The sequence below is a fragment of the Chiroxiphia lanceolata genome, chromosome 2 (assembly GCF_009829145.1).
Source record: "Chiroxiphia lanceolata isolate bChiLan1 chromosome 2, bChiLan1.pri, whole genome shotgun sequence".
Lineage (NCBI taxonomy): Eukaryota > Metazoa > Chordata > Aves > Passeriformes > Pipridae > Chiroxiphia > Chiroxiphia lanceolata.
Genome location: NC_045638.1, coordinates 22,576,839 through 22,598,583, shown reverse-complemented (window position 1 = coordinate 22,598,583; position 21,745 = coordinate 22,576,839). Strand labels below are relative to the sequence as shown.

Sequence of the window (21,745 nt, the reverse complement as noted above, 5' to 3'; positions counted from 1 at the left end):
AATTAAAAATGTGAATATAATTCAAAGTCACTCACTTCGAGATCTTGCTTCAAAAACTAATTTCATGGTCTGTCTCCATAACAACATAACTTATTTTTGCCAACTAAGACATATAATTAAGCATAACGTGTTTAATCAGATTGTATGGACTACAATTTAAGGCTATTTATGTTTAGTATGATTTGGAGACATGCTAACTTAGGAGATGTGATTTGTAGGTCAGTTCCCCTTAAGCATCTTTATGGGCAGATGACTGCCTATTTACCTCACCAAAAAAGTCACACTGAGTTATATTTAACTAGTGACATAATATACGGCATACAATTAAAACATCGTGTACTCACTCCATTTACGAATTTTTAAATTTCTTGTTCTGCAATGGAACCTGTTAAAAACACTTGTCAAGAGCAGTCTTGTTTTCAGCTTATCACTGACATCAAACCTTGTCTCTCATTATTCAGCTACATATTCTTTTATGCATGGGTTTATAGTTTGAAGAGGAGATTAAAAAAAAATAGAAGCAAGAGTGTTTCAGGTTGGTAGTCATTCAGACCATGAAATTTTATTTTCCATCTGATATCAAACATTCTTTTCCTAGACATTCATATATATTTTTCCCTGTCCAGTCTCCTGTGTTCCTTAACTAATTAATGAAACTTCTTGTTGTTAGATGAGGGTAATGTACACATTTATTAAAACTGGACTCTAAAATAAGACTGAGTTAGCAGAGCTGATATTCCTTCAGTGAGAACAAATAAAATCTTAACCCAGAATGCTTTCTTAGGGCAAGCTTACCCTAGTGACTAATTAAAAGCTGAAGGATAAAATCCAGAATATAAACAAATTTGGAAAAGAATTATCTGTGTTATTATCCAAGGAGTGAGAAGGAATGCAATGAGACTGGAAGAGGGAAAGAACTGGGTCAAAAAGATCTGCTCCTTCATCGACGCGCACATGCGCACAACACACACATGAACACACACACATGTTCACATAGAGCTCCCATAAACACAGCTTTTCTTTCACTTTTCATTTAAGCAGCTTGGTAGTATTTACTTTTGCAAAGCTCCGAGTGTTCCCAAACCTTACCCCTTTATTTTTAGCTTTCAAGTTTTTGCTTCAGCTGATGAGAACAGGAAAAGAAGGCGGTATGTTTATTGCTGGCACACAGCTTGGAAATTCTGAGTAAAGAAGCCAATCAAGGCAGAAGGATTATAATAATCAAAATACAAAATTTGCATATTTAGAGTATGGTTACTGAGAAATAACAATGCTTTGGTTATGTAAATTAAAGACAGCTAAAGTGAAGAGATTTGCATATCTGGGAGAAATCTGTCATGTTATGCATCGGTAACTACATTCTAAGTAGCTGAAAGAACTGGCTTTTAGTAGAATATTAAATATAACTGCCAGGAGTACTTTTTATTTCCTTGTGATATAAAATAGGCTTAACTCATTTGGGGCCTGATGAAAACAGGTCTTCTTGCCTGTAGGAAGCAATACTATTCAGAACAACCAAAGATACATTCATCATGCCATAAAGCTACAATTCTGAAGATTGAGATCATGTAAATGTTCAAAGAGTTCTGTGTTACCAATTGTGTTCATCCTTTTCGTCTGCTGAAAGCGGATTAAAGCAGCCCTCTTGAAAAAGGATTGCATAAAACAGACAAAAGTTTAAGGCTACCTGTTCAGCTCTGCATAATAAAATCATGTTTACTTCATTTTAAATTTAGTGAATGAAAAAAAATAAGTTGGAGTGAAATGTTTCATAGATAAAAAATCCTAAAAAAAAGCCCTGCTGACTGAATTACTATAACAACTTTCTATTATCCATTAAAATCAAGCAAACTTAATAGTAGGTCCAGAGGTTTTATAATAAAACTAAAGGAAAAAAAATTAGGGAATTTCTCCTTTAAAAATTAGTACATAACACTATCTTTGTACCATTCATGCATGGAAAAATAAATATGTTACTTCACATTAACGTTTATTTCCCTTTTCCTCTCTTGTGAATGATACTCAGCTGTATTTTAGATATAAACTGAAGGCTGGCTTACACACCCTGGCCCCTGCCCGCAAATGAAATTGTGGATTGGTGTTGCACTGAAACGAGAGAGATTCTTGCAAGCATAATCAGCCTGCAAAGTATTACTTTTAATGCATGTTTGGAGCATTATCCACTTCTACAGATAAAACATGGAGGAAACTCAGCAAGCTGCTTTAAAGACCTATGTATAGAACTCGTAAGCGTGCTGCAGTGTGGTCCTCAGGGTACTTACCATCCTCTGTGGGCACATAGATATTCAAATACAGACAGTCTTCATTTTGATCTTGAACATATGTCACCACAGTATCCAGATTGGCTGTAAACCAGACTGGCAGCATATCGTTGAGCAGTGACCTCTCATCCAGGTACTGCGGGCAGACAGCAGCAAACTGTGTGGCGTTGCGGACACCTGTCCAAGACGACGGTGGCTCCGGGGGCTGAAATCGCCTTTCTCCAGTTGGAGGAGAGGCATAAGGAACACCCAGGTACTGCTCCACTGGACCAAGGATCTCGTTAGGCAAAGGTGTTCTTAAACCACGTATTTTGCCATAATTCGTAGTAACAACTGGGTATTGTGCTTGGCCATCAATGAGAGTAAATCTTATAGCCAGTGCAGTTATCCACAGGAGGAAGTTAGAATTCAACATGACACACATTGGGGTGAAGATCAAAGGCAGCCATAGGAGTCCCATTGGTTTCGACATTATTTAAATCAACATCAGAAGGGCTCTTTTTTTCCACAGCCAGCAGAAAATTAATCAGTCAAGGAAAATGCAAACTAATAAAAAAAGTCATCAAAAGGAGATGAAGCAAGGGAAAATGTAACCTTGTTCAGGCAACAAAAAACCAAAAGCTGATGTGTGTAGGTGCCTCAGCTGACTGGCTGTAAACAAATCCCAACATCAGAAGAAACAAGGGAGTGTTTGCCCCTAAGGCCCATCCCAGACTCTAGCGTTGACTTAATCCTGGCAACGCATAGCACTTCCCAGCAAGTTGCGTGGCGAGAGATCTGCAGTTATTCCACTTGCCCAGTGAAATTGCTCCTTCTGGTGAAGTCCAGCCCACTCAGTCAGCCTGTGGCCAAAGAAAATAAGCAATTTAAATCAAGAGAGAAATTTATATAGGCATAAATCTAAAATAAAATTTTAAAAAAATATATTCACACACTCCTTCCACATCAAGGCCCACAAAAGTTTTATGAATTTTAGACATCATGGTTATGCGTTTCCAAAGACAGGTAAGGTAAGAGAGCTGAAACAGAAGCCATAAGCTTGTGAGAGGTTATACCACAAATCAAACATTTGTGCTTTTATATATGCTTCCAAACCAAACCACAGGCCAAACATTGTTGCTTTCAGGAAGGGTATCACATTTAAGTGTTAGCTTAAGGGTATTTTCTGCCCTAAATAAATGGAATCTCCTTTTTGAGCATATTTGCATTCCCACAGGAACCATTCATTGTTTTTTTCTCCTGTATTGGATAATCTCTCTTTGTTAGGATATGACTTCTATAGAGTATTTTTCACATGACTTCTTTTCTGTATGACATCCTAATTTATGTTCATCTAATGCAGAAATTCCAATTAATGGAATAGCATTACAGTAGTTCAAATCAATTATGTGAACAGTTAGTCAAAATCAGATACAAATTTATTTGGTTTTGTATCTGTTTTCTTTGTTCTATGTTTGACAAACAGAACAAGGAAAAACGAAAAGAAAAAAAGTGTGATACAATCTCTTGAAAGTCAGATTTTGACCTACATAGTGTTACAATTACATAACATTAGCTTCTTGCATTCTCCCATTTTTATTTTTAGACAGAAGGCAATTCCTACAATAATTCTGTTAATTTTTAATGAGATACAAGTCACTTACATGTATATGCTAACCACTACAAGTAGTACAAATAAACACACATCAACATTCTTATACCTGCCCAAAGAAAGGAGGAAGTTCCTTTTCACCCACTATTCAACTCAAAACCACAGACAACTGCACAGGTAAAAAAATCCGTATTATGGGAAACCAATACTGATCCCTTATATTTGGTAGGATCAACATACATTTATACATCAAACTCATATAACTGAACTACCTGGTCCTGTTTTCAGTCAGGACTCTGACAAGGGAAGCATTTTGAAAGATATTTCATTTTCTCAAAACTCCTGGAATTCTTCAATGACTTCATTTTAGCACTCCTACCATAAAATTTTTGAACACCTGAACACCAGAGGTCAGGAAAATATCACACACGTATTATTTGTGGTGGACCAAAATTTCTACTGACATTTTCACTAGGACTTGCAATTTGAGTGCCATTTCTGAAGAAGTCATTACCAGATCTAAGTGTTGTGTCCCCAAGGACACCACCAGGGCCATCAGTCCCTGTCTGAGCTATGCTGCGGGAAGCCCTGTGCCCATCCCCATGCCCAGCCTGGATCTTGCTCTCACTGGGTCCCCAGGTCGACCCTGGACCTGACTCCTCACCTTGCCTGGCCTTATGACATTGGGTCATGGTAGGGTCCTGTCCCTGTTCTCAACCCACCCTCAATGTGGTGCTTTAAGAGTTTAGAGTATTGCCTTGCTAGCACTGCAGTGCCCACAGCTGTTGGGCCATCCTCCCTCAGGGGGCAGCCCTGCTTCAGCTGCTCCCTGACACTCAGAGTGGTCAGCCAGCTATGGGGCACCTGAAATTCCTGGTCAAGAACCACCTTCCCTTCTGATTTCTGCTACTGTCGTTAACAATTGAAATCAGTAGCAGGTGATTGATTTGAACTACCTGCTCCCTCTTGCTGTCTCCCTTTCTGACTTTGGCATACTTTCTGACCATGCAGCACAAATCAGATTTTCCAACTGAGGATTTAACCTGTGCTCAGGGAGAAGCAACAGATCTTACTCCCTTGATGCCCACACTGCTGAAGTTTGTAATGACATTTTAAGAAGTGTGGAATAAAGTGCTAAGAAAACTGACAAGGTGGAAGGAAAGACAGTGATTCAGATGATAAAAGACAGACAGAGAAAAAAAAAATTGTCTGGGCAAACACCAAATGAAAAAAGAAGAAACAAAACAAGAAAAGAAAATGAGAATAACAAATAAACAAAAATGAACACATTATCAGCATGGAGAGAGCAAAAAATGACAACATGAAGGAAAGTGGAAATCCTCAGTTGATGTAGTAGAGATAATATACAACAGTCAAAAATATGACTTACTAAATAGTATGTATCCGCACTAATTACAGCAGGGCTTTGGATATCTGGTTATATGTCATCATTTTGAATAGGGTGAAAGGACAGGAAAAGGGAAAAATTTATTATTGACCTGCAACTGAATTTGTTATTCCTTTATCTAGGAAGTAAGAACAACAAAAGTTAGTTTTGTGAGTATTAAATCCACTCATGTGGTGTATTTTATTTTCCCCCTGTACCTTAACAGAAGCATACATACATAAAGTGTGCATTTCTGATTCTTGCACACATAGATATTAGATTTTAAGGATCTTGAATCCATACGGAAATAAATCACTGGCTAATACGCAGTAAATAATCAGATTTCTCCACTGTCTGAACTGTAACAGACCCGCAGCCTTTGCCAACCAGTGCAAAGACATAAATAGCACATAATGATCAGTGCATTAACACAGCCAAGATAAATATCACAAAAAAGCAATTTTAAGATGATAAGTCAGAATAAACTCACTTTTGTAAAATGTTTTTGTTATTAAAAGTTATTGAGTTTCACCAGTTAAATGATGATCATTTTTAATAATTTCTTAGTAAATAGGTCTCATATAAAAAGTTTACATAAGTAATAAATTATGTATGACCACTGTATACAATAAGTCTTTAAACAGAAGTCTCACAAACAAAATTGTTTTACAAAGACAGTATTACACAGAATCACACAAGTTCGAAAGAGACCTTCAAGATCACCTGGTCCAACCAACAGCCTAGCATCACCATAATCACCCCTAAACCATATCCCCATAGCCACCTCTTGAACACTTCCAAAGACAGTGATTCCAACACCTTCCTGCGCAATGCCTAACCTTATTCCAATGCCTAACCACTTTCCTAGTGATTTTATTTTTTTTTAACTTAGTCTGAACCTCTCCTGGTGCAACTTAAGGCCATTTTCTCTCATCCTTTCACCTGGGACAAGACAGCAGAGACTGACTCCCACCTCAAAACCAACCTCCTTTTGGTTAGTTGTACAGAGCAATGAGGTCTCCTCTCAGCCTCCTCTTCTCCAGATTAAACAACCCCAGCTCCATCAGCTGCTCCTCATAGGACATGTTTTCTAGACTCTTCACCAGCTTCACTGCCTTGCTGTGGACACAGTCCAGCATCTCAGTGTCCTTTTTGAAGTCAGGAGCCCAAAATGAACACAGGATTCAAGGTGCAGCCTCACCAGTGCCAAGTACAGAGACAATCACTTTGCTTGTCTTGCTGACCCCACTATTTCTGATATAGCCAGGATGCCACTGTCCTTGGCCACCTGGGTACACTGCTGGCTCATGTCCAGCTGGCTGTCAACCAGCACCCCCAAGTCCCTTTCTGCTCAGCAGCTCTCAAGCCACTCTTCCCCAAGGCTGTTGTTGTGATCCAGACGCAGGACCCAACACTTGGCCTTATCGATCCTCATACAACTGTCCTCAGCCAATCCAGCCTCTCCAGATCCCTCTCAGAGCCTTCCTACCCTCCAGGAGTTTAACACTCCCACTCAACTTAGGATCATCTGAGAATTTACTGACGATGCACTCATTTCCCTTGTCCAAATCATAGATAAAGACACTAAACAGGAGTGGCCCCAATACCTAAGAGACACCACCAGTGACTGGCTGTGAACTGGATTTAGTTCCATTCACCACTACTTGCTGGGACCAGCCATCCAATCATTTTTTAACCCAGCAAAGCCTGCACCCATCCAAGCCATGAACAGCCAGTTACCCCAGGAGAATGCTGTGGGAAAGAGTGTTAGACAGTTTACTGAAGTCTATATAGACAAGATACACAGCCTTTCCCTCATCCACTAAGTGGGTTACTTTGTGATAGAAGTAGAACAGGTTGGTCAAGCAGGATCTGCCTTCTAAATCCATGTTGGATGGGCCTGATTTCCCAGTTGTTCTGCACATGGCATGTGATGGCAGTCAGGATGATATGCTCCATAACTTTCCCCAGAACCAAGGTCAGGCTGACCAGCCTGTACTTCCATGGGTCATCCTTCAGACCCTTCTAGTAAATGGGCATTAAATTTGCTAATTTCCAGTCAACTGGGCCTTCTCAGGTTAACCAGGACTGCTGGTAAACAATTGAAAGGGGCTTGGCAAGCTCTTTCACTAGCTTCCTCAGGTGCATCCCATCTGAGCCCATAGACTTGTGGGTGTCTAACTGGCTATAGAAGGTCACTAACCATTTGCTCCTGGATTATGGGGGTTTCACTCAGGTGCCCTAACTTTCAGCTCTGGAAGCTGTATATCCTTTAGGACAACTGGTTTTGTTATCAAAGACTGAAGCAAAGAAGGAAGACTGCTGCAAGTAAAGCAAAATTATCCCATTTAGGATGGGATTTCTGCCCAGTTAGGCAGAAAGTATCCCACTTTTCAGTTTATGAACATTACTAAAAACAATACCATTTTTATAAGGTTAGTTTCACACACAAAATGCATACACATTCATACACAAAAACACACAGAATAATTTTCTGTAAGAATATCAAGAGGTAAGGAAGAAGGCATGCTACCTATTCATTTGTGAACTATGACATTAGAAAGGCTGGAAGATGTAAAAAGTTGCAAATAAAGATTAACCTTAAATAGAAAATTTTAGATAGTTTTTTAGATATTATATCAAAACCAGTATTCATCTACATGTATACAGTCAGCTATTGAATATACTTTTATATACTGAATCTACAGGAAGAAATGTACTTTTAATGTCTTTATTTATTATCACTTTTTCTCTTTTTTTACTGCTTTAAATTTAGAAAAATATATACAAACTTGTTTGCAAAAATTCCTAGTTGGAAGTATCACTCACTCAAACAACCAAAACCAATCAATCCAAATCAAAAGATTCAGTTTAAAATTGCAACTTCTGACAGCACAACACACAGAGAAGAGTCAAAGAAGATCTGAAATCACATACATTCATACATGATTTCTTTATTGTCAGAGTGTAATTTGAGACTAATGAGATATTTATGGCCTTTGAAGTAAAAGCAGATTGCAGTTAACATGGATGTGCATTTACTAGAAACACCACTTGTACTTGATTATAAATCTGTGCCCCAAGCCACTCTCAGAGATGTTTAAATAGTCTATGAATCAGGCCTTCAGGGCTAAACTGATGATTTCCAGGATCTGCAGTTATTGCTTTTTCAGCCTGAGGAGATTATTATGTCAGTAGCTTTATAATAATTCTGTACCTGCTGGGGAAAGAGAAGATATGGCTTAAAAGTCCTCTTTGCTCCAGTGTAGAACAGCAAACTAAAGTGGTTTTTAAGTTTTTTTGACCTGCTTGTCCAGATCATGGACAAGTCACAAGAAAACCAAACAGAAATATAAATTTTACGAGCTAAGGAGACTGAGGACTGCACAGATATCCTAAGGCTTCTTACACTTTATCTAAAACTACTAGGGCACAATAGTGCACCTCAGCTTTCAGTCACCGACCACCTTCAGTCTCTAGTCCTTCCTTCTGCTCAAATTCCCTGGGGGAAGGTTTTTGGCATGTACATAGGTTTGACCTCAATACAGACTCAGGGTTAAAGACCCACCTCCCCTTATTTAGACATACACTCTGAAAGCACACAGTCAGTTTTACTAGCTGAAACATAAGAATAGCCACCTAGTCACCAGAACAAAAATAATGTAATCAATAAAACTTCAGATTCTCCTCATACTGATATTTTGTACAGCAGTTAATGCATTTAAAAATATTTCATTTGTCAAGAATATGAACTGTATCTTTTCTTCTTTCTGTTCTCTTTGTCCACTAGAAATATATAATTTTGAAAGTTATTAAGTAAAGTGAATATATGGTTGCTTGTTTTTTTTGGTTTTTCATTGCTGGTTTGGTTTGTGTGTGTATGTGTTTGTGTGTTTGTTTTCAAACAAAAGTAATTAAAAAGATTATGATATTTTAAACATACATAAAGCTCTATAATAAACTAATGTAGTTGTATGATACTGTAAATATGAACTACCCAAGGCATAGAATTATTTGAACAGGCCTACAGTATTAATTTTAGCAATACATATAACTAATTTGGAATATTAGCAGAAATCTAATCACACAGTTGTTTTCTGTAAAAGCTCTTCCCAAGACAGCTTTAAATGTGCCTCTACCTCCTAACCAGTCCTGCACCCTCTTAATGGTGTCTGATTTCAAATGTTTGTTCAATAACAAAAAAACTGTTCTTTCAAATATCGGTAAATGCATACTGGTTTTGTCTACCATCCTGCAAATTAAAAAAAAAAAAAAAAAAAGAAAAAAAGAAAAAAAACCCCACAATAATTATTTCTTTAGGCATTTTTTTCTGAGCTTCTAGGACTTCTTTCTTGATACACTGAAATGAACTAAAGTTCAATCTTCCTCATCCTACATAAAGTCATTCACTAAAGTCAGACAAAGTCATAGTAAATAACACAGAGGAACATCAATCATGAACTAATCTGCAGTTTCTGGACTGGATTACTTACAAGGTTGATGGGAAGGTTATTTACCGAAGTTGGCCAATCATAGCTATTTTTGAATCTCAGAACTGTAACTGTAGCAATGTCTGGCTTCAAATTAACATGCAGCAGAGTCTTACAAGAAATTATTTTTCCAAATAGAAGGTGTATTTTGTTGTATTTTTGTAAGCATTTTCCCAATAGGAATAAATTATGTATTATTAAATTATTATTTAAAAACCACACAGACACACACAAAAACCCAAAACAAAAAAAATCCAAACTTATAATAATTCTAACAGTAGAGAAGGACCAGATCTAAGCATGTTTTGCCTCAAACATTCTGAGTACTGCTGCAGGAAATGTGATTGGAGACAAAGGTCCCATGAAGGTGGGGCAGCACTGTTCTGAGCCAACTTCCTTCTTCTCTTGAGATTAGTGCTCAATCCGCATGGTCAGCTTACTTTCTGGAAAAAGCCTGGCTGTTCACACCTCAAGAAGACATGCAAATAGTCTAATTTACATGAAAAGCATGCACAAGGTTAACTATAAAAGGGACCAGATTGCCCCCCCCCCCCCCCTTTCTCCTCTCTCTTTCTCTTTTGTTTTCTTGGTTTGCTCCAGCTCCGGATCATCCCCACGGCAGGACCAACACGGCATCTAAGGACTGGTGATATACTGTTTTCGTCCCTTGCTTTGCCTGGGCAAAAGAATGGCTGTCAGAATCTAGCCCATACTCCTTACTGAACTTTATTGTGGGAGTGGGGAGATTGTGGAGGTGTGTTGTGGCTTGTAAGCCAGCACCTTTGTGTAGTGGTGTTGTGGCTTTTTAGCCAGCATCTTTGGTTGTGTGTTGTGCATTTTGAGCCAGTATCTTGAGGAGTTTGTTTGGGGAGTTGGGAACTTACTCAAGTGTATCGTATAAATTTAAAGGCATATTAGCCAATACCTTTGAGTCTAAATATTGTGCTTGTCAGCAGAGTTAGGAAGACAACTATACCATAAAGCATAAGAGTTCCCTGACACGTGGTCTTGTGTCTTTGTTCAGCCTGAGGAGAATTTACAGCAAACATCGCGCCCCCTTACCGGTGGGTTGTGACATTAACTTAGCATTATAAACTTTACTAGGGACGAGTATGAGTATCTGAACTATGTATCACAGAATCACAGAATTATTTAGGTTGGAAGTATTTCTTATTAATTCACAGTTAAAAATCACTTGAAGATTTAACGTTTAAACTGCAAAGCGATGCATATTTAAGAACTGTGATGTATCCTTCCTTAAAGTGAAAATAAATGCCAACCATACAAACATTACTATGGATCCTGAAGTATCTTAGTTGTATAGTTAGAAGTAACTAAGAAGAAAAACGTGGATAATTTATATTTTTTTTTAATACGGAAATAAAGCCTGAGAAGCAATACAAATTATATACAAACATTAAATTAAGACGTTTGGGGTTTTGTTTTCAAATAACATGATGCATTTACCCTTCTGTGAATTTCTCCGAGTCTCTCAGATAGGCTTGGACAGTGTCAGTAGATCCCTCAGGTTAGAAATTACAATCACCATTTACTTTTCAGAAAATGGACACACATTTCTTTCATATCATTGCTTCTTGCCTGCAGCTACCACGCTTTGAATTTCTAAGTCTCACACTATCAAAAAGAATGATGGGATTATAAGAAAAGGCTGTGTGGTGCCTGCATTGTTTTTGAAAACTGCAGTTCTCTCAATAATGAAAACAATTTTAAAACCAAGTGGAGGGAAAGAAAAAGCGTGATCATCACTCCTTTTCCACAAAAAACCAAGACATACACTTCAGCATTCTGTAAAAAATCAGCTGTTTGGATCTAACTATAAAAGGTGGTTGTTGAACAATCACAACCATGATTTCCCTTATTTACTCCTGTATTTAAAATTATAAAAAAAAACCTTTATGGCCAGGAGGACCGAAGACTAACGGGAAATGCTCAGTTAAGACCATTGTACTTATCTCACTGACTTTTGAACTATAATTTCAACTGCTATTGCACACAAGAACTACAGAAGAATTTCAGTGGTTAGACAGTTTTTATGATACTTTTTGCTTCTTGAGATAAATTGATAAAGCTTGTAAATAAATATGAGGTGTTAATACTGGGAAAGAAAAAACATGTCATGAACTGCTTACAACATAAACCTGAAATTATTAATTTCAGGTTTACACACCAAAGGTGTGTTCCACTCAGATCAAATCGCGATCTGAATTTAAGCTTCCTATGACTGAATGAACACTGTAGCTATTCGAATGTCTAATTGTGGCTACAAAGTCTTAAGAAAATACTACTCTTCTAGTAAATATGTTAGGGAAATGTACAAAAAGTAACATCAGTACAGTCTAGCACAAATGCTGGCTTTATTTCCAGCTTTTACTTCTGACATGACCTTGTAAAAGAAATGTAACACACTCTGGATCTCTCTTTGTTTATTTTATGCACCTCTGTTTTCTTAAATTCAGTTGTGTTACTCCAAAAAGAAAAAGATCATGATCTGAAACAGGCTGTTCAGCTCTGAGTTTCTGTAAGGCAAAAGCTCCTGTAGAGTAAAACTTCTTATGCCTGGAGGAAACTACTAATTTATGAATATGAAAAAAAATTGAAATATGCATACAAAAATCTCTATTTTATACATTTTATTAGGTTTACAGAATAGGCCTTTATAATTTGAATAAATCCTCAAAAAAAATCTGAATTCATTACCTAATACCACTGCAAGACCTTTAAAAAAGTGTTTCTAACATGGAATGAGTCTAACTCTTCTCCACGTCAAATGACTGAAAAGGAAAATTCTTAAGGGATCTACAGGTTTTATCTAAATATTATACAAAGAAACTTACAGGTCTCGGTCATCTCTGTCTTCAGGATCGAATTATGTGCACTCCCTTGTCAAGGATGGAAGAAACTAAAACTCTTGTCTGAACCAACTGAGAAACTGTCTAAACGACTGATTGATAGGCAATTTGATCTCTTGAAGCTATTTAATAATTAGAATTTGATATCTTCCTGTTGGCATTCCAGTCTCAGAAGAGAAGACATTAAAAACGTTACAATAACCAAAACCAGGGTGGGAAAAGCACGGAAAATTTAAACCAGATGGGCATGTGAACACACCAACACACACATACACACATCCCCATCAATCTATTATATGGCCAAAAAAAGTTGCTGCTTTATTACACAAATTCCTAGAACTGAAGTACACAGGAGACAGAGGCATGACATTTTCATTGGATTACCTGATTCAGTTACCAGGTGGTGATACTGCCTTCATTCATATGATAATGTCACAATTATGCACTCATTCTGGAAATGGGAGAGTTGAGTGACTGCCCTCATTAACTTGAAGAAGTCTAAACCCACATCATCAGTCTTTCAAGTTACAAACATTAGCTTTCAAGTAAGCCTGTGATGGCTATAAGGACTATGTGAAGCATTGTCAATCCTAAACCAAAAGACTTTGCTCTGAGATTCTCACCCTTGGACTATGAGAAAACTGTAACATTGCATTCCTATAAAGTACAAACTCCCCTGGACATGTATTTTCACTTTCAAGCAAGCCTTATGCAGTTTGTAGGAGAATCATTTCATAAAATAAAAATTGTGACTGGAGATTACTGTGCTATCAGTAAAGACATCATCAAATTTACCAATTTGATCTTCCCCTTAGGTTTTATTTCTTTGCTAGAAAGCAGACAACTTCACCAGCATGAGGGAAGAATGTCCTCTAGCTTTTGTTCCCGTTCCCTTCCTCCTCACTTAGTGGGCTTTCACCTGCTAAGCACTGACTTGAGCCCCTTATATTTAAAAAGTGAGAGAGCATGTCTCAGCAAGATAAGTCTCCACAAAATGTTATGAAGAAGGGGATCACCAGAATCACTCACTAGATCAGTGCTGTTAGAGCAAAAAAGCTGAGGAAGGGGCTGGAGCACAAGTCTTATGAAGAGTAGCTGAGGGACCTCAGATCATTTTGCCTGGAGAAAAGGAAGCTTAAGAGGGTACCTATTGCCCTCTACAACTACTTGAAAGAAGGTTCTAGAAAGGTGGGGGTCAGTCTCTTCTTCCAAATAAGAAGTGATAGGATGAGTGGAAATGGCCTCAAGTTGCACCAAGAATTAGAAAAAATTTCTTCACCACAAGGGTTGTGGAACACGCAGCCCAGGGAAGTGGTGGAATTTACTGGAACATACAACCCAGGGAAGTGGTAGAATCACCATCCCTGGAGGTATTTAAAAGACACGTGGATGTGGCACTTAGGCACATGGTATAGTGGTGGACTTGGCAATGCTGGATTAGCAGTTGGACTTGATGACCTTAGAGGTCTTTTCCAACTTAATTGATTCTATGATCTTAGGCAACAGTAATGAGGCAACCATTCCTATACTGCCTACTGCCTTTCCCTCTCCCCAGCAAACACATCTTAAAAGCCTGCCTAGAAGAGAGCCTGTGGCATATACTTTGCTTACTGTCCTGTATATGCTGAATTTATAATGAAGAGTGAAATTCATAACTTTCTAGTTGACATAAGCACCGGGACCTGTGAATTATATCATATAATGTGGACCCCTTAAAAGCTAAGCGTAATATTACAGAAATATCTGTAATATTACAGAAATATCTGTAATACAGATATCTGTAATACAGAAATCTCATTATGCTGTTTTCAGGTCAGTGCAGTAAGCACTGGAATTTAGGTCTAAGCAGTGAATTAAATGAGGTTAGAGCATGGACACTGGCACTGTCCCACCATGGCATTCATACCTTCCAGCCAACACATATGCATAAACATGTAATACTACAGGACAGAGATATTCCTCAACAGACAGTTGTTTTGGGTTTTTTTTAGTACAAAAGACTTGAGCTATAGAGATGCAAACTCTGCTATGCTTTGTATGCTCAGGGACTGAGAACAGGACCTGGACCATTTTATTTACTAAGCAACATAACAGCATGGGAAGAATCAAATATATCTTTCCTCCTCACTGATGGATGCCTCAAATCCAAGTCTGACTGTGCCTACTTTTATGTAATGTACATTTTTTGCTTAAATATGGAAAGTGAGGGGAAAAATAGAGGGTATGTTCCTCTAGAAAATTAATGAAATATGACTGTCATCTCACATCAGATAGTGACAAACCTGTAATATGAGAAGATGTACACAACAACAACAACAGCAAAAGTGAGATTTATTTGCAAAACAATAAAAGCTGGGTAAATATTAAGCAGACTTCAACAACAACATGTAGAAACCTAAGAAAGAGACTTCTGAAATTCCAATACTTTGGAAAAGCAAATTGGAAAACTGTTACACAAGGTAGCAAGAGGATATACTGCTAAGAAGAATTTCATACACATGTAAGCTTGAAAAACGTGTCTTGATGGCAGTTACTTGAGTTTAGTGTCGTTTTGGTTTTTTTTAATCGCTATTTTTTTAATTTTATCTATTTGTTGCCAAAACATGCATGAGGAAGAGCAGAAAAGCTAGGCTTGGAAGAGAAATCAAATATTTTGCAGGTAATTTGCTATTCAGTTAAAAATGTCCTCCATTTCCAATCCCACCCTCCCAAATGATAAAAATCAAATCATCTGTCATGGTCTTCTAAGAATTCCAAGAGAAATCTCATAATAATAAGTGAATGCTTTTCTCTTAGGTAAAAAAAAAAAATTTCTTAAAATCATCTACATGACAGCCCCTATCATTCTACTACATGAAGAACTTCAAAGCTATCTCACATTAAGTTAATTATACTTTCTTGCATCAAAGGGTTTTCAGAAATCTAACATAATATATTGTATCTGCTTTGTAGTGTATAGAGCTGTATTTGAGTAGAAAAGGAAAGACAATAACAAAGACAGAAATTGTTATTTCTCATCCTGTTCATCCTTCCACTCCCATTATTGGTAAGTTTTCATCTTTGCCTAGCACCACGAAAAGGTTCTTTCTCTGTCTTGGAAACATCACTAAAGCTCATGTTCATCTCACTAATTGTTTATGAAAAAGTCAGATATCCCGTCTATACCAGACACATACATTTCAGGCAGCAACTCTTCCTATTGTAACACAGGTATTTCACATTAAATATTAGTTGAAGTCAACCACTATGAAAACATCCTGCAGATTCTGTTTAAAGAGCCCAAGTCATCAGCCTAGATTAGACAGCTAACCCTCTGAACCGAGCTGTAGCGAGATGGTTCCTTCTTTCACCTCTTACCAATATATACAGAATTATCTCTATAGCCACAAAGTTAAGAAACTTGTAACTTTCCAATTTTTTCATACATGAACCAAGTCCTCATGACTAAAATCACAAAGAACTTATTCTACTATAAGTTTCTTAACAGTTTTTGTCTGTTCTTTCATTAGTTCTGCCGATAGTTTATCAAAGATGATGTAGCATCCATTGGGAAGAAATTCAGTATTCAGAGTTTAGTCTAAACTTCAGGTATTTTCTTGCCTATCATTCAATTAGTTTTATCCTTCCCTTTTTTCATTACTGTTGTTGTTGTTATTATTATTATTATTATTATTATTATTATTATTATTATTATTGTTATTCCCACAGCCATCTCTGTCTTATTTCAAAAACCACTACATGATATCTTCTTTAATGTAAAATTATATCTCAGTGAACAAGTTTATCCATTTTCCCCATTTTCACCTAATACTAGCTTTTGCTAACATAGAACTGAGAGAAAAAGAGTGGGAAACTGTGGGAAAAGAGTATTATGTTAGAAATATTGGGTTTATTTATTTATAAAAAATGTGTTTCCCATTTTTGGACTTTTTTGATCCAATGAGTACCATTTATGAATGACTTTCTAATAAGACACATGAAATATTATCATTATCATATTATTTAACACATTTTTTCATTATTCCTGTTCTCCCCTGCTTGAAAACATGTCCTTTTTTCCTCTTTTGCACATAGCCTTCTCAGTCCCTTTCTAATTCTCAAATCTTTCTTCTAGAGTGGACACCACTAGCTTGTTCTTTTCTCCAAATCATAATTCCTTCTTATGACTCTTTTCTTCTCCCTGGTCATTTTTTTTTAGCTTCCCTTTGTCTCTTCACATATTTATATATATATATGTAAGATATACAGGAAAAGTTATATGTATATTGATTCAATCAATCAATGTAAAATTGATTTTTATTTTGTAAAGGGAATTTATTTTATTTATTTTGTAAAGTATTTCTGGTTTTCTATCTTTATTTTTTTTCCTTTTTGCCTTCAATCATTTCCATATGGGATAATATTGCAGAAAAAAAATAAGACAATATGCAGTTGACAGGCTGAATAGGGAGGACTGATCTATTTTTTCCTGCCCTCAGTCAACTGATTAAGGTCAGGATTGAGAAAAAATGTACCTTGTCACATGGCAGGAGTTACAGCTTCCTGTGTGCTACTATTATATCATCTTAAGATATCTCACTAATAAAACATAATACCAAGCAAAAATATATACCACAAACTAATGTGGTCAATTAACAGAACAGATGGAGGTCAGGGCAAACAATTAAATCCCTTTGACAGAAAAGAAGATTATTCTACCTCCTCTTGGAGATACGTCAGTAATTCCTGTGTGATCTGACTTACACTTTTGTTCTTCAAAATAATTCCTTTCACAATGCCTTCCTTGGCATGAGAGAAAAAGATCCATCATCTGAAAGTCTTGTGTCTTGCTTGTAGCTGTATATAAATTTTTAAGTCATGGGAAAGTGCACATATGTTTATTCAGCAGTTTTCTTACTGATTCTTGGAACAAGCAAATCAAATATCTTTTTGCTTTTGTTTAGACAGCTGCTACTCTCCTTGAAGTCTGCCCCCCAAAGGGATGATACAGCTATCACCTTGGCAAGTTGTTAATCACTTCTTTTTGGAATTGAATATTGTTTCCCATTGGCATCGAAGATAACCATCTAGGAGTTCGTTATTTCTCTGGCCTTGAATTTCAGCATATTTGTAGCAATTACCTTTCCTGAATTCTTGCACCAAGATGGTTGTATTTCTGGACATGATATCTACACTGCTAATAATAAAACTGTAAGTGTTGTTCCCATATTCTGGCAATAGAGATTACATATTTTACATTTCAAACAAAAAAGTTTTCACTACCAGAAACTCTGAGTTATTTAATTTTGTTTTGATTTTACTGATTTCCAGAATATACACTTCAAATGATAAACCGTAAACAACCATAAGAAAAAATTGTTCAGCTAAGGATTTAACTTAAATTCTCCATGACAAAATTTTTCACAGAAAAAACACTCTGTATCGAATGAGTTCCATTTTGGTTTTAACTAAAGGTCATTTCAAAAAAAGAAAAGATGTTTCAGTCCAGAACACCATAATCATGCAAAAGTTTTGCTAAGTCTTTGACTCCCTTTTTTAAAGTTAACTCATAACATACTGTGGTAATATTTAAATTTAACAAGCTCAGAATCCAGTTTACTAACAATTAAAAGCACAGAAAATCCATACTCCAAAAGACAATGAAGATGCCAAGAGAGTGATCTAATAGTGTAATTGTTGTGATTGCTCTGTCCCAGCTCCAATTTTCATAGTTTTCTTTAACAAGCTCTTCTATTGAGAACACCTGCTTTGTAAATTAATAAACTCAGATTGCTTAATTTCTGTACTGTCATAAAAGATTTGTCTTTCAGATACATACTTTTTAATGAATTCTGCTCTCAAATTAATACACAGTTTATGCTGAACATATCAGATCTGAATTTCTTGTACCCTTATGAAGCTCATTACCTTACTGTTACACTTCTTAGTTTTGATGGCTTCTAATGGAAACAGATTGTAGTTCTGCCATTGTTTGAACATTGTATTGTAGCCTCACACCATTCCACTCAATTAGTTCTATTTCATTAATAATTAATGAAAAATATAAACTAAAAACTATTTCAGTAGCCTTTAAAATATCTAATTCTAGTTCATTTGGTCCATCTTCTTTAAGCAGAACTGTAGCAACAACAAAAATGTTAAGCCTCTAATTATTCATCACCTAACTTTTCAAGTGACTGACCATTATTACATAAACTTGTAATATAACTGTCTGGGTTTTTTTCCCTCATTTTTGATACTTCTATGGAATGAAATTGAAAGGGTTATACTGTTATTTTAAATGCACGTAAGGAAAAAATGAATTACTCTTAAATGAAGATCACACGATCATACATTGATGGAGGTTGGAATGGAGGTTATCTGGTTCAACCCCTGTGCTTAAGGAAGGATGCCTACAAATGGTTGTCTAAGACCATGTCCAGACATATTTTTAGTATCTCCAAGGAGGGAGACTCTACAGCCTCTCTGGACATCCTTTGCCAGTGCTCAGTTACCCTCACATTAAAAAAGTAGCTGCTGATGTTCAGACAAATTAAAAAAAAAAAAAATCTAACAATGCAACCCAGCTAAACTACTATTTTCTTTAAAAGTAAATATATTTTAAAGATTGAGACATATGCAATAAATAGCATTTTTCACTCATGACTTATCATAAACACTGGAAACAATATTCATGTGAGTATTTTCACTAATAGCCTTCACTAATAGCTTTCACAATAGCCTTCCAATCAGTTTGCTGAATATATATGTTATCTTACAAGAATTCAGTATCAGACACTTCCTAAAATGTCATTGAAACAAACCAACCAACTACCATTCAAAAGAAAAATAAAAGAAATATAATTCACCAAGAATAGCTTGCATTTTCAAAACAAAATGACACAGAAAAAATCTTTAGAATAGTGAATTGTAGCTAAATTAAAGTTAGTTTATGATCAGTTTATGTTGTGATGGGATCCTAATTAGCATGCACTGCTAAACAGAAAAATTTCTTTAGAAACTTGATTTAGAGGTTTCCAAATTTTAATAATTATCCTAATAGATCTTTATACTTCTGCCAAAAGTCTTGACTTTTGTTTAGGGATTTTTTAAAATTCTCTAAAATCAACGGAAACAATGTATTTAGATCAGGGTAACATGAATTCCATATGCACAGATAACTTAAACCTCCCAAAGAGTTTTGGCAATGTGCATTCATCCACCTTGCAAAAAGCATCCCAATGTAAAAGGAGAGAAATGTTATTAGAGGAGTCTGGATAGCAGTCAGCTTCAGGAAAGCAAATCTGAACATGTAGATAACTTTCGCTTTAAAAAAACCCCACAACTCTCTTTTAGTCCTTGAATTAATAATCTATAAATACAGTGCCAGTGCAAGTTGCACTTTTGAAATAATTATCACCAGTTGCACCATGAAAATAACTGGTAATTTGAACTGGAAATCAGCTATAGTAATTATTTTGTTATACCACCTACTACAGAGCAGTGTTTCATTTACCTACTGATGTGTTATATCTGGGGGCTCTTTCCATCATTTTCCTGCTTTTATTTTTGAGGTTATTCTATGTGTATGTGTGTCTTTTTTGGAAGGAAGCATAACAAACAGAGAGCTTTTAAAGCTTTACACAAAGCTTTGTGTATTTTAGTCTGAAAGTATTATTACATTAGAAATAGCTTTAACGAAAGAAGAGAATTCTGGTTACTGAAACATTTTAGTATTATTTCATAGTTAAGATAAAGTTATTGCTCTTTGCAAGGACTCCTGCAAAAGATATTAATCTCAAAAGCTGCCTACAAACAGTTAAAATACATATCTTTTAGTTTAGCCTCCTATTTTAGTGATATATATAAGTAAGAATAGACTTCAACTCAGCGCACCAGTTGGATCGCTCATTATTCATAGCTAATTTTCAAGGATTTGCATCTCATCTTTATGAATCAAATTCATGACATATGTCTACCCATAACAGAAGTCACAGTGATATGACACAGCATAGAAAATATCACCTATGTACCTTTAAAGCAAAGTGAAAAGCCTTAAATGATAGAAGCAACAAAATTTTTCAGTACAATTAACTCCATTGACTGCAAACTACATTAGAATTGAGTGTGATTTAGTTCCAGATAAAAGAGTTTTGTTTCCCTCACAGAGAGCCAAACCACAATCATAATAGAGATTTGGTTGCAGATTATTAATTTCTTACGCCAACAAAAAATTCACCTTTTTAAGATTATAAACACCAAATTTTGTCAGTTACTTCCTAAAGCCATATCAAAATATAAAAATTTAAGCTGGTTTTTCTAACATTCTGTGAACAGTCATGTAAGCTTTAAATCCGTGTTCATGCTGTGAGTGCAGATGAGCAAATATCCATCACTGTTAATACATCTGCAACCAGGTGAAAAAAGGAACAGTACTAGTTCCTACCTCTTCAGGAGAAGTGGAGCCCATAATGCCTGAAAACTGACAGAATCTGATTTTACTTAACCTGAGTATTTTCACCTGCACTCAAATAATTCTGAGCTTTTTTTCAGGTTGAGGATAACAACATTACCATATTTGTATTGTGTTCCCTTTCTCTGGCTTTTTCCTTGGGAAAGAACAACGGAATGCAAAGCAGTATAATATGAAAGATATTCTTTGATAAAGAACCTTGTATAAAGAGTGTTTTAGATACTTTTAGATACTTTAATGCTTTTTTTTAAATACTTTCAGCTTCCATATTTAAGACTCAATAGAAAAACACTGCATATATATATATATGTATATTGCGCACAATGTCAATAGAAAATAAAAAAAAAAACCTCTAAGAAATCCTGTACAATACCAGCTATCTGGGTCTAAATTGGCAAGCAATTAAAGTTAAATTTATTTTATATTCATATATACAAACAAACACATTTACCTTTGGAAACAAATAGTGATTTTCAGTTCTAAGTAATTTCTACAAGCAGTTTGGCTTCCTGCTGACAAAAGCATTTTATTTTTTTCTTTTGAAAAAGAAATAAATATGCCATCATCTTCCCTAGTCACTCAACAGCTGTATCAATCTGTTTTCAGGGCAGTGATTAGCATAATTGCAGTGGATTACTTGCATTTGGCACAGAATAAAAATAATTTATTATTT

The 21,745-nt window shown here is 36.0% G+C and overlaps 1 protein-coding gene across 2 annotated transcripts in view; it reads right to left on the bottom strand.

Moving 5' to 3' along the window:
• The window catches only part of NLGN4X (neuroligin 4 X-linked), a 183,469-nt gene that overhangs the window by 125,475 nt on the left and 36,249 nt on the right, over positions 1-21,745 (bottom strand). For both annotated transcript variants that reach the window (XM_032679611.1, XM_032679612.1), the window contains exon 3: positions 2,283-3,124. In XM_032679611.1, coding sequence (XP_032535502.1) covers positions 2,283-2,754 — 472 coding nt within the window. In that variant the 5' untranslated portion in view covers positions 2,755-3,124. The remainder of the gene's footprint in view (positions 1-2,282; positions 3,125-21,745) is intronic.